Below are 14,236 nucleotides of genomic sequence, written 5' to 3' on the forward strand. Positions count from 1 at the left end.
AGCTCTAAAAGGGAGACAATGAAAGTTATTTAGTGTATTAATTTACATAAGAGAATGTATACGTTTTTGGAAGTTTTTTTTAATGAATTAGTAATGCTTTCAATAGGAAGATAGTATCTTAGGTAAGATTTCTTTTTTTGCACTGCAGATGCAAACTTATGCAGTATAGATAAATATAAATACAACCCATAGTTATTTAGGTGTTAATGTCAACCATTTAAGTTAAATGCCTCACCATATCTTTCCAGTTTTGCTCCTTTTGGTTGTGCAAGGATAATCTGTTGCAGTGAAACAGCAGTGTGACAACATTTTCTGCGGCATTAAGTACATAAACCCATAGGTCCATTGCAGGACACGTGATGTAGACTTGCTTAGATTGAGCAGTGTTTGCATGTAGAAACAATGGGATGGGATTTCTGATGTCAAGAGGTATATAATGCCTTCGTCCCCAGCTGTTCCTAGTGCTCTGCTTCCTGCTTTAGTAATTGGATCCTAGTATTTTTTTATTCATATCCCAACAAATGAAAGAGCCATTCTTCTATGGAAAACATCAAAAAATACTGTGCTTCTGTACAGATTATGGTTATGGCGGTATGGTTAATGGTCTTAACACAATATATACATTTGTGGTGGCCTTCTGAGATCTTGTCTGTTTTTCACATCAGAGCAGCCCTGTTGGTTTCACCTTGTATTCAGAGAAAGTGTGACACAAAGGAGAGAAAAGTAACTTAAGCTTGAAAATTAACTCCTTCCTATAGAGGATGTGGGCACAGAAAATGTGCATCATGCTCAGTGCTGGATGGGAGTTTCATTTTGCAGTTCACATACACAGAGCACAGGATGAGAACCCTGCCTTATTTTCAAAGGTGAAATGTTTAGTGCAAGATTGCGATGAGGGAGGAAATAAATGAACTTCCTTATTCCAGCTGGGGTAAACCCCATCTTGCTTCTCTGGTTACTAAAACAAGGAAATAGGAGCTTTGTTAGCTAGGTGCCCTGGCCCTGGGGCCCAGTGAATCAGCTGCCATTCTTAACTGGCTGCCAAGTGGGACATTGCAGCAAGAATTGGTACTTCAAGCACAGAGGTAGCACCTTCCCTCAATCCACCAGAGCTGGTAATTAAAAAAATAAAATACCTTTTGCAATCAGAATAAGGTATGTTAATCTTCAAACCAGTATTAATTTCAGCTTTAGTCCAGTCTTGGCTGAGTTACTTAGATTTCATAACCCATAAGCGTTTTCTTTGTGAAATACTGGTGGTTTGAGGTTATAGTGAGGATGAAATTGGGTAGCTCTGAGTATCTCTTACGTCTCAGAGTAAGGTCAGCCTACTTAGGAAGGAAAAACAAATTTTAAGCTTAAGAGAACAGGAATATATTAGTGTTTTGCACAAAAAAGCAAACTGAACAGAATAGAAATGAAAGGGGAGAAATGTTTCATTTTTCCCCTGCTGTTAGTTTTGTTGCACAGGGTTTGGGCCATTTCTGTAGACTGTTTTATGCAGTCCACGGGGTTTATGCCCACACACATTGAGTGCATTTGTGGGCTCTGCAGCTGGATTTTTCCTTCCTGACAAATCCAGCTGTGACTCTGCTGTGTGCCCTTTGGGTTTTATGTGGGACTACTGTCAGAGTGTATGGCATTGTAAGTATCTAGCCTGAATAAGTCATTGTAAGGTATAGAAATACAGTCTGATTATCAGGGTTTAATTTATACTCTTTTCTTTACCCCTCTATTAGCGTCGTCTTGGAGATGCTGCCAAGAAAGCCATTGGTAAATTGACAACCAGGACAGTAAAGAAAGGTGATAAGGTACAATAATATTTCAACGTAATAGTCTTGAACCTCATGTTTAACTTTTGTCAGCGGAGACAATTTTATGCTTGTTTTTTTTTTTTTTCCATTCCTCTTCAATTTTTGATCTTAGATTTCTTGTTGGGAGATCATCTTGTGGTGCAGTATTTAATGGGTCTTGTGGTATTTATGTATGCTGTAAGTCTGTGCCTTTCAAAGAAGTTTTCCTTGCTTAAGGACTTGTTGCACTGTAGCTGGCAACTGCAATTGAGAGTGGGTTTGAGTGCTCTCTGAGTAGGGTTTTTTGCTGGTGTTTGTGAAACTCTGAGCTTAGAATCATTTTCAGCTCTGCCTGTGAAAAATGATATTGCTGAAAGTGAGAAGTGGTCAAAACACAGGACTAGTCTTGGCTACAAAAGGAAATCCCAGCATAAAAACTTAACCGAGCTTGTATAAAATATATATTTTTGCTCCAAACTGAAGTAAATCCTCAAGGAAGATTGCTACTGTATTTTCTGGTGAATCAGCTGACTATTCATTCTTCCAGTTGGTTACCAGCTCAAAATGAGGGGAATGACCTTTTAGGTATGAGAGTAAAGGACAATTTGGAAGTAAATGGGATGTTTCCAAGTTATGTTGGAACATAACCCAGTCATTGTTTAGCCCCTTCCTAGTAATAGCCACGTTGTTGCAATGCAATTCACATTCTAATCGAAACTGCATTTACCTTAATTGTAGCCTAACCTCTTGACTTGAATTTCTGTTCTCTTCGTTTTAGGAAACCGACCCAGACTTTGATCATTGTGCTGTCTGCATTGAGAGTTACAAGCAGAACGATGTTGTCCGTATTTTACCATGCAAGTAAGCTAGTAAAGTTGCTTTGTATAGAAACAATTTTCTTTCTGCTTCTCTGCTTCATTTTGTGCAAAATCTGCATTGCAATTTACAGACATGTTTGTTAGATGCTTCCAGCCCTAATATTAGTCATTTATCTTGCACTGTCTATAATACCAGAAGGTGTGAAGGTGGTTGCTGGCACAGTTATGGACAGCAAAGGGTTTTTTTTTCTTCATTTAAAAAAGAGAATCTTCAAAAACTGGCCTTTTTGGCATATGAACAGTGGGAAGCTATTACGATTGTAATGAGGGGAGATTTAAAGACTGAATAGTGGCCAGACACAATAAACATAATTGTAATGAATTAGATAATAGCTACAACCTTCTGCACAGTGGATCTGCAGCGTCTTGTTAGACTGTTTCAGAAACCCACAGCCAAAGAAATGTGATGCTGCCAGCCCTCACACCTCCTCTGACATCAACCACTGGGTCCTCAATGTTTGGTTTCTCCAGTGCCCTGTGTTCTTGGCCTATGCCTGCATATCCTGCATTGGTGCTTAAAATGTAACAGCTTTTTCCTTGCTCTGCACCATTCTCTTGACACAGGCTTTTGCTTTGTTTCCATTTCACTTCATCCTAGAGTTTTCTGTGATGCTGAGTTTTTTTGGATGCTCCTTTGAGTGGTTTTCTACCTGATGATTTTTGGGGGGAAGTGAGTAATTCTTAGCAGTTATATGCATTACCCAGCACTTCTCATCCTTTTATTCTGAAGTGCAAAACTTTCTTACATCCATATACAAACAAGTTCTGTTGCGCACATGTGTGTGTGTATATACACATAGCCAAGATCCAGTAACTTGGCCGGTGTTTAGTATATAAAGAGTTTGTGTGTGATACTCTAGAGGCACCTAAGTCACAGTGTTGGAGTCGAAATATGATGCATCAGGTAAGTATTCTACTATTGAAGCTAGGCAGTTGATTCCAATTACTTTTCTATATTTTCTTTACACCTTGGGCAGTGGGAAGCAATGAACTGTTTTAGATGCTCAGTCTTGTGCTTGATTAATATAACCTGCAAATGTTTGCTTAGAAGTATTTGAAAAAGAGCTATAAAGATTTATAAGACTTTGACCAAACAGATATAGGTCCATTTTTTTTAACAGTTGAGTTGTTTTTACTCATTCAAAGATGACGTTATCTTGCCCCATAAAAATATTACTCCAAAGACAAAATACATTTCAGTGTTATGTTGTATTATTAGGTAAAGCTACTGTGTGAATTCAAGCTCTACTCTTTGGTTTATTAATATTATCTGGAAATTGAGAAACTTCTGGAACAGTAATTTTGAACCATGAAGCTGACTGATCAAAAGCTTCAGTTCTGTAATTCAGGGTGACACTAAATTTCAGTGCATGAAATGGATGTTCAGAAATCCTCTTCCTCTGTGCCTTTCTGAATCCCTCTCAATCTTTTCATTCCACCTCAGTCACCCTATTATTTATTATACTGGTTTATTGCAAGGTGAGGTAGGGTTCAAAAACCAGCTGTAGCAAAGCCCTAGCTGGGTGATGACCATCTGGATACTGGTTAGCAATCCCTGGAAGGATTGCTCTCTGCAGAAGTCCTAAGCAGATACTGCTGCAGGTGAGAAAGCTGTGTGCAAGAGAACCCCTGACCCCCCAAAAAACTCTGTTTTTGAATACTTTGTGCAGTACTGTTTAACATGTTGTGAGCCACAGTCCTGCAGCTTGGGGGACAGGTACAGCCGCCTCATGGAGCTGGATGAAGGTTCACCTGACTGCTAGCTCAACACAGCATCCTCCAGTTCAGCCTCGCCACATATGGAAAAAACAAAGCACTTATGTAGATGCTTTCTGTTCTACTTTTTACAAAAATATAAGGTCATCAAAGGCTCAGATTACATTCTTGCCAAAGGTTGTTTGAAGACTGTTGTGTTCACGTTCTACTTCTCCTTTTGAAATCCCACTCTTTGTTGCAGTTCAGTTTTGTGTTGAGAGCAGAAACGTTTTGGTTAGACAGGAACTGTGAGACAGGTAGTTTCCACAGGACCTCATACTTGTAGCATGGGCCACTGGGCCAGGCAGTCCCTGCAGAGATGAACCCAGTAAATTTTAGATTGCCTGTAAAACTGTTCAGTCTGCTGAGAGGCATCTCTTCTAATCTTGTTTTGGAGATTTGCTCCCTTTCTGCTTCCTGACTTTCCAACCTTCCATTCAAGTGCAACATGCAAAACTAGTGACAATGACATCTGCAAGACAGCCTCGAAGACAGATTTGAGAAAATCGATTGCAAGAAACTATGGGGAAAATGGCTTGACCAAGAGGAGGCAAATGAAAGGCTAGGAGTGTGTCTAACTGGGATTTTGGAAGAAGTTATCATTAGACAGAAGGAATCGCTGACAGACAGGATCCCTGCTGATTTCTTCAATGTGAAAGTAGCATTTCCCTCTGCTGGCTCCCAGAATTGTTAGGCCCGGTTGATAGTCTGGCACTGTGTGCTTTTGTAGAGAGGAGTCTGGCTCGCACAGGCATACGGGGCCATCCGGATAATTTGCACCTAAATTCTGTATCCAGATATCATATTTGTGATGGGGAATGTTTTACCAAGTGGAAAATTGAGACAAATTTAAAAAAAGACAAGCAGTGCAGTTAAGCCTGTATCCTTCATATTGTACCACAGATGTAGAAGTATGTTCAGTACTACAACCTCCGGGCAACATCTACGTGTTGCTTTTAGTACACAGGAGGCATAAGTCCTCTCTATTCCCAGCCCACCTCCGTGCAGGCAGAAGGGGTCATTTTCATACGTAAGAGCCTGAGAAACACTTTTTTACGTGTGAATGTCATAGAATAAGTGTTTAAAAATAAGAAGCATAAGCAAATGTCAGAAGGATGCTAACAAAAGACAAGGCTCATGGATAATTTTATTCATTCAGAGGGAGTTTTTTCTTTTTCTCCATTTACTTCATCTCCCTGCAGTGGAGATGAATGGGCACCGTGTGAAAAGTGATCAGGGAAGATGGTGTGTAGGAAAGATGATAACCGAGAGAAAAGGGAGGGGGAGAGCCAAGTGACAGGAGAAAAGCGTGGGGAATGACATTGGAAGGGCAGCAGGCTGGCCTGGGAAGGAGGAAATCCATGAGGCAGAAAGAATTAAAGGAGTAGCAGACATTTGAGAAAGGAAAGGAAGAATCAATTGGGCAGTGAAGACGGATGTAAAAGGGCATTGTGCAGGGCTAAACTATGTTATATATGTTCCGAGCCAAATGTTTATATTCTCTAGCAGTGGGCAAAAGGGGGCAAATTCTCTAGCAGTGGGCAAATAGTGAAAGTGACTGAAGCCACCTTTTTACCAGCTTTAAACAGCAGCTTGTTTTATATTTTTCAAAAAAGAGCTGATTAACCCTCGGTTTCAGAGCTGGCACCTGCCCTCTCTGCAGTGCCTCTGCACCCCGTGGTGGACGGCAGCAGCTCCCTGTCCCGGCGGTAGTTTTGGCAGGAGGAAGGGAAGCTGCTGTGCCCTGGCATTCGTGCCCGGAGGCAGAGGGCACCTTCCTCGCGGCCGGCCGGGCGTTGCTGCTCGGATTTGCTGGCCACAAAGGACCATAAGTGCCCACGTGTCCCCCCAGCCATGAGGGCTGTCCCTGCAGCCTCAAGGATGCTGCTCCGCAAGGCAACACGATGCTCAGGTCTCCTTAGACTGCTGCCCTGGGAAAGAGCAGATAAGGTAGCGAGTTCTAGAGAAACAGCGCTTGTAAACGCGTCTGAACCCTTCCCCTTCTGCTCTGTGCTGTTTGGAGCTGTTGCACCACCACAGGGCTGAGCTGAGCTCCCTCTCCGTCGAGCGCTGCAGAGAAGTTGTCCCGCGCGGCGCTCGCGGTTGCGGTGTTGGCTACGGGCTGCAGGCCCTAGCCCTGAGCATGCTGACAGAGTGGAAAAACACGTGCAGGTCACCTGCCTGGCACTGTGCCCATGCTGGGGGCTCCTGCGGGGCCACCGGGCTCTCTGCTGGCCTTGGTTCCTCCTGCCCTCGGAGGCCAGAGCCACAAAAGCTGCATCCCGCTGGCCTCCCTGGTGCCTCCTTCCCCAGGGAGCGTAGTTGACTGCTGAGCCCTAAAGCAACTCCCCGGGCGCTCATCAGATTTACAGTTTTAGAAAGCTTATTATTGAACAAATGACAGAAATATGACAGTGGAGAACGTTTACAACAGCATAAAATGCAAGGGCTTGCTTTGGCAGCCTGAGTTTTAAAAGTAATTCGTGTGTTTATCACCGTCATTGCTTTAAACTGCTGCTTTACTCTTGGAAACAGAAATCCAGACAGAGCCTGAGCCCTGCTGATGGTATCAGCAAGCGTTTTAAGGAGCAGATAAACAGCATAAATAGTACAGAGCCATGCTGATTTAAATCAATGCATAACCTTTGGGGGACTGTACTTTTTAAAGCACATCACCAAACATCCATGGAGGTTTAGGAATTGAAAGCAAAGAACGATGAGGTCAAAAAAATAGTTGAGCTGTTCTGGTGCATTTGGACTGTATAAAACTGCTAACGACTCTTTAAGATAATCCATAATATTTAGCTGATACATGTAGGAATCCGTATCAATAGGCTGCTTCACTTGACTCGAGTGCTTTTATAGTGCTGAGCACTGATGAGCTGATAAGGATGTATTAAAGCTGTTCTCATGCTTCTTTGGAGTCTTCATGTCTGCTGTTTCACAAAATATTAGATTTTCAGGTTTGACCTACTCTAAACAGATCTCAGAATCTTAAAAGGAAATGTAAGCAACTGAAAGCCATAATTTGCCTAATAGAACAATAGCATTGTTATTACCGATCAGTAGATTTCAAACATTTTTTATCACCAGAGGACTTTTAAATGTTGTTTTCTGTAGCTTTGTGAGCAATGAGTGCGATAAGAATCAACAGTAGAAATAGGTCTGCATTTTGTACACTTATTTCAGCAGTAAGCAGTGTACATATCTTATTTTTCATCACTTGTTACCCTGTTGCTAAAGCATACTGTCCAGCAAAGTGACTAAATGAGATATTTAAATTTGCTTAACAAAGCGGTCTGGTGCTCAGCTTTGCACTGTGTAGTACAGAGAGCTTTGCTTTCTGTACTACATAGCAGGCCAACCATGAACGTGGAAGTAACACTGTTTTCTTCTGAAAAGTGGCAGTAGAAACACATTAAATCCTGTTATGCTGCTCTGTGATTACAGCTTCAGCTTCTTGGCCAATAACACATACAGTTTTCCAAGTTTCCATTCCTGCAAATTCTGTGTGGAATACAGATAAGGAAAGTTCCTTCCCTCCCTGTACATGTTCTGTTGCCTGCACTGTGCTCTTTCAGACTTGGTAGCCATAGACAAAAAATAACTGTATTATTTCATTGCATGTTTATTCACAATTTTAGGAGCTTCGTAGGTGACTTTCTGGAGATCTAAAAGCAAATTATCTAGTAACATGCCTTGTTCAGTCTCTGCTCTTAAAGTCATGTGTGAGAGAGAGGAAGGAGGTCCCAGACTCTGTGATGAGTTTATTGAGGCAGAGCAGCACATGTAACCTGGGACAGGAGGGGAGATAGAGCTCTAGAGATTTGTGCTGTCTAAGGGATGTGCATAACCTCTTGCAGACTGTGCTGCTGATGCCTCAGGTAGGTTAAAAACACCTTGTTCTGCCACAGCCCTTTCGCCTGTTCATATTAGAGCAAAGCTGCTTGCAGGCTAAGCAGCCCTTCGGCTTGTTGGTCTTTGTCATGATCCCTGTTTGTGGTATGCAGGTAAAGCTGCTCTTGACTTTTGTCTCCCAAGAGGTTCTATAACCATTGCTGCTGGAAGTGCAAGATCTATATTCCTCCCATAGGCAGTCAGTCAGATTTGGTTATTTTGCCAATTCTCTAACACATAGAAAGTCTAGTGAGAACTTTCTGCCCTGAAAATAAATGCTTTAAATTGGTTCTTTGCCTGAAAAGGCAGGAGAACAAATCTGTTCCTTTAGTTTAGATATGTTGTTATAGTCGCTGCATACTCTTTTCTTGTTATTTTGATTTGTATCAATTCAACACTGTTAGATTTGTATTCACGTGACTAAAAGGTTTTGTAAGCCATGTAGGTGGCAATTCAAGCTGTTCACCAGCACAGAGTTCCCCACTGAGAAAGTAGAAGCCTATTTTGCTTTTTCATCTCTGAAAGGGTTTTGCTTTTCTGCAACCATCATATGATGATAGACATGTTTTCTTTCCAGATATTAAGAAATACTGTACAAAAAGCCTTTTAAAATACTGTTTCTTCTTTTCATTCAGACGTGCTTATTTTAAAGGCCCTTGCAAAATCAAACACAGGATTATCCAATTTACCTTTAAAATTTGTAAATAGGCTGATTTTCAATAGAATTAATTTCTGATGAATCTGTGGGATACCTACCTGATTTATGATCAGCTTCTTAGCAGTAATTGAGGCAAGGCTTTACATGAGGTTATGATGGGGAATTTACATTGCCCTTTTTATGCTGTCCATGTGCCTACTCATATCCACAAAAAAAGGCAAAAAAAAAAAATCCCAATGTGGATTATTAGTAACTTTGTCTTTATTGCAGGCAGCATGAAACACTGACAATTCTCAAATTCATTCACCTAGTTAAAAAAGCAACCATTTACAAGCTTGTTGAAATAGTTCTTATGTGATTTGCCACTCTGCATTATTTAATATGTGTCACGGCTGTTCTTCTAGGCACGTTTTCCACAAAGCTTGTGTGGATCCATGGCTTAGTGAGCACTGTACGTGTCCCATGTGTAAACTGAACATCTTGAAGGCCCTGGGAATTGTGGTGAGTTACGCTGTAATGAAGAAAGAATGCTTACTTGGTTGCTTTTTCTTTCTAAATCTCTTGTTGTGGTCTCCTCTAGATGTTCTCAGATCTGTTTATACAGTAAATGCTGTGTCCAAAGCTGCACAAAGTGCATTAGTTGCATTTTCCTTGTGTAGAGCAGCTCATGGCTTAGGGGTCGTCTTGGCGCTGGTTTTGTTGATGGGTTCACAAGGGGATAGATGGGCCTCAAAGATGATTTTACTGTTTTTCCCATGTGAGAAGCTCTGAGCATGGGCATGATGCTGCTCTTGAAAGAAGGAAATAAGGGAGAAAAAGGAGGGCATGTGAAGATATTTATTCGTGGCAACTGGAGAGTTTTGCCCTGACTAAAGCACCTTTTGAATCGAGCACAGTGAGAGAATTAATATTCAGGTCTCTATTTCTGGCTGTGTCAATTGAAAAATTGCACAGTTTCATATTGTGGCTAAGCTATTTTTGCAGTTAAAACCATACCATGAAATTTTAGAGAAGGAGACAGTAGATGTTAGTGCATGTTATGCAAGACCTTCCTGCTGTGGAAATAGAGCTCAAAGAGAGGAAACTTGATAATTGCTCACAGGAGTAAACGATACAGGCTTGCACTGGCTATCATGCAAGCGTGCTTGAGTGCCTTTACTGAATCTTAACTTCATTGTAAAGGTAGAAGAAATAGGATCAACTTGACTGAAGAGAGAACTTTGTGATGTATTTTTCTCCCTCTATGATCTGAGGAGTCTCAACATCTGAATAAAACGTGCATGTGTGGTTGTATTCAGTTCATATGCTTCCTACATGTTGACTGCTTGCCCTTTTAATGAGGGAATCGCTTGCTTTTCCAGCCAAACGTGCCGTGTACAGATAACGTAGCCTTCGACATGGAAAGGCTCACGAGGGGCCAGCCAGCAGCCAGGCGCTCGGCTCTTGGTGACTTTGCCAACGACAGCTCCCTCAGCCTGGAGCCCCTGCGCACCTCGGGGATGTCGCCGCTCCCCCAGGACGGGGAGCTGACTCCAAGGTCAGGAGAGATCAACATTGCTGTGACAAGTAAGTTTTCACTGGCTTCCCTTACAGTTCTCTGGGTTTTTTGGTATGTGGCACTTGCTTTGGTTTTGTGCCACAGGGCAGTGGTAAAAGATGTTCTTGCAGAGATGAAGGTGACCTCAGTGTCTCTGTAGGAAGCGTATGCTCCACTTTGAAACTGATAACTCTAGGTACAACAGTGCCAGCAGTTCCATTATTAATGGTATATCCATTTAGATTTCTGTACAAAGAACACTGGGTGAAATTAAAAAAAAAAAAAAGTACAAAACAAACCTCCTGAATTTGGTAACCAGCATGAGAAGCTGAATCGTCACAAACAATACTCTTCTAGAATATTTTATGTGCAATAACTTATGCATGCATAAATATTTTAGCTGGTTAATATTTCTGCAAGTATTTTCCCCCTGAGATTGTTACTACTGGAATTGTGGTGTCCCTCAGCAGACAATTTTTCTCTTTCAAAATTTGTGAATGTAAAAAGTATCTGATGTACCAACAGTTCTGAGTTTTTCCAGGTGTTTTATGAGATCAGAAATTTGTTCCTGCGCTGTTTTCAAGCTCTTATCCAAAAAAGCAGCATGGGAAATCTCCACAGCATAGATTTTTACCTGAGATTTTTAATGTATAAGAAGTCCTATAGCGAATACAGTATGTATGGAATTTCATTGTATTTCTAAATGTTGTAGGCACTCAATTTGATGCATGAATGGTTGGGTTTTTTTCTGGCTGAAATACAGAAATAGAATTCATGCAGCATAGCAGTTTAATTTTCTCCTTGTATTTTTGTTGTGTATCCATAATCTAAATTTGAAATCTATCACTGTCACCTAATATATATATTATATATACACACAGTGTTAACGATATAGTCCATTACACAGTGTTTATTTATGCACAGGAAGAAAACAAACATATCATTCAAACAAGCAGGAAACACTTTTCCTATGGACATGGACATTTTGTTAGTGTCCTGGTTTGAGGTGGAAAAATCCAAGCACAGAATCTAGATCCTTTGCAAAACCAGGGAGTCGCTGTCATCACTGATGGTTCCAGTGCCATTAAGGAGAGAGCAAATCTGCTGGTTCTTGGATGCATATGATGTAAACCAAAGGCCATATTTTGCAAAAGTGTATTTGTATTCCAACATATTACTACATGTCAAATTGATCCTAAAGGTGTAACACTTTAAACAGTGAACATTCTTTAATACCATTAGTTTTGTTTCTTCTTTATTTTTAAGTGTCTGTATATATGCACTAACGCTGAAATGATTTTTTCCATGTCGTATTTCTGTCTATAAAGCAGAAAACTTTAATTATGCTTTGCTCTTGACCAAGTGGTCCTATTTTTTGTTGCAGAATAGCACTGTCGCATTTGTTCAGGGAGTTAGGGGGCAAAGACGCAAACAAATCTGAAATGAAAATACGTTGGATGTGAAAAGACACATCCCAGCAAACCCAAAGCAACCGTGACAGTCGTCTTTCTGACTTGGGGCCAGGCTGAATTCTCGTGATATTTTCCCTCATTTCTGCATTTCACTTTCCAATGTTTAGCAGCCTGTCTTTATCGCTAACCGTTGGGCTCAGCCAGGAAATGCTGTTTTGCCACGTGTTTTTTCTGCACCCCTTTCCACTTCTTCTTTGCTAGCCTCCTCCAGGCAGTAACCCTGTGGCTAACCTCCTTCTGCTTCACTTCCTGGTGCCAGCCATGGCTTAGAAACCTCCCGTCTTCCGCCCGTGGTGTTTGAGGGGAAAGTTGGCATCGCTTTGACATGAGCCTTCTCCCACGAGTGATTTCCTCCCTTTCCTTTGTCAACAGAAGAATGGTTTATTATTGCCAGTTTTGGCCTCCTCAGTGCCCTCACACTCTGCTACATGATCATCAAAGCCACAGCTAGCTTGAATGCTAACGAGTAAGTAAATATTCAGATGTTTCTATATATTTCCGGGGTGTGTGTCATAGTGTTAGGAAGAAATACTGAGCAAACAGAGGGAAAAAATGCAGTTTTTCTGCTTTTCTCAAGTGTTAATATTTCACTAATAACAGTAGGCTCTAGGGTAACACTGGAATGCCTCTTAATTTCAATGTAGTTGGGTTGTATACGGTAATCTCCCCACAAAAGGGAAGAGTGAAAGGGGGAAGAATGACAATATTCATACCCATTTTTGATCAGTGATCTCAGTGGAAGTTAGGTTTATGCATTAATCCTCATGAAGTTCACTTGGTGGAGTCAGAAGTCACTACTCCTGCCTTTGACAGTTTCCACCTCAGTTTCTCAGTCAAGTTTTTCTTAAACTAAAAAAGGCATTTAAATAGAAAACGAGCATTTTACTGTCAGAGATGGAGAGAGACAAACAGCAGCTGTGCTGCTGCTGCTCCTAAGTGGGTAGAGCAGACCAGTCTCCTGACCTTTCATTTGGATGTGCTGTAAGAATTGCAGTCAGAAGAATACTTAAAGACATTTCCGTGTTCTTAATTTTGATGGACTGTTTCCCTTCCCTGCCTCCTCACAGACAGGCTGGGCAAGAAATGACTCCAGCACATGCCTCTCAGTCCTCTCTTTATAGTTACGTGATCTGTTTTGCAGATGGATTAACTAGGTACATCCAGTTGCTTTCAGATTAGATGTACAGAATATCTGGGATAATGATATATATTCAGTCCTGACTTATTTGGAGAGGGGAAGTGTCAACGTTTTTCTTTCTCTGAGTATCTTGACACAGCTGAGGTAGCATTAACTGTGCTGGTCTCTTACCAGAAATGAGGTGAGATTCAAAGGCAGTCTCTGCTGAGACTTTCTAGGCATTTCCACATCCTTAGGAAGAAGGTGAAGGAACTGGAGTCCGTGCAGTATCATCCAGTTTGGGTCTGCAGAGCACTTGTATTTCTACACTTTCCATGGCAACTCTTCCTGTTGTCTTGGTGTTGCTCAATTGGCTCTGGCTCTATTTTTATGGAAAGGGCAAATTTCTTCTCATTGGCAGAGATTTAGGGCCTCCAGGGAAGGATTTTCAGAAAGACATTCCCTTAGGAACATACTGACAGGACACACTGATTTATTGTGAGCTACTCTGACCAGTGACAGCACTGAAAATTTGAGCGTATACAAATGTGCACTCGGAGGCAGGCTGAAGTAGATGAGCAGTGGCAGCAACCTGAGCTGTCCAAAATTGCTGCTTTAGGTACCTGAGGTGCCCAGCTCTCTCTTTTACCTGCCCTGGCTTTTCAACTGAATCCATTGGAAGCAAAGCAGCCTCCACCACTGTTGCTCACTTAGACTACTTGTTTTAGATAGCTTAAAATGTATGTTAAGCCACCAGTTCTCGGATTTATTGTTTCATTGACACCCTATGTTTCCAAATGCAAGATGAGGAATTTTCTGTGCAGATTATCATGCAGAACCCAAGGCAGCACTCCCTCTCTGTGACTTTCATTAAATATCACTAAAACCTGCTTCATATGCTGTCCTCCTCCATATAAAAGCAATGCTGATTTATGCTACATTTCATACCATAGTGTTTCAAGAGGAAGCTGAGGTTTTCTTTTCTTGTTTTCCCATATCAGAAGACAAAAGCAGTACGAATGAGGCTGCGTAGTGTACAGGTGCAAGGGAAAGGTGCCAAATAACCTGCAATAAAACTCTCCTCAGAACATGCCCTGATGCTTTTTTTTCCTTGTTTGCTCTTCCCGCA

The 14,236-nt window shown here is 41.4% G+C and overlaps 1 protein-coding gene across 2 annotated transcripts in view; it reads left to right on the plus strand.

Annotated features, from left to right (window-relative positions):
* RNF130 (ring finger protein 130) overlaps positions 1-14,236 on the plus strand; it is a 46,689-nt gene that overhangs the window by 23,663 nt on the left and 8,790 nt on the right. Inside the window, exons 4-8 of one of the 2 annotated variants that reach the window (XM_026047445.1) lie at positions 1,740-1,811; positions 2,572-2,654; positions 9,386-9,482; positions 10,343-10,547; positions 12,363-12,456. In XM_026047445.1, the coding sequence (XP_025903230.1) occupies positions 1,740-1,811; positions 2,572-2,654; positions 9,386-9,482; positions 10,343-10,547; positions 12,363-12,456 (551 nt within the window). The remainder of the gene's footprint in view (positions 1-1,739; positions 1,812-2,571; positions 2,655-9,385; positions 9,483-10,342; positions 10,548-12,362; positions 12,457-14,236) is intronic. The other variant, XM_026047444.1, reaches the window with a different exon arrangement.

This window comes from Nothoprocta perdicaria, unplaced genomic scaffold, assembly GCF_003342845.1.
Source record: "Nothoprocta perdicaria isolate Ctin4 unplaced genomic scaffold, notPer1 scaffold_5, whole genome shotgun sequence".
NCBI classification, from domain to species: Eukaryota; Metazoa; Chordata; class Aves; order Tinamiformes; family Tinamidae; genus Nothoprocta; species Nothoprocta perdicaria.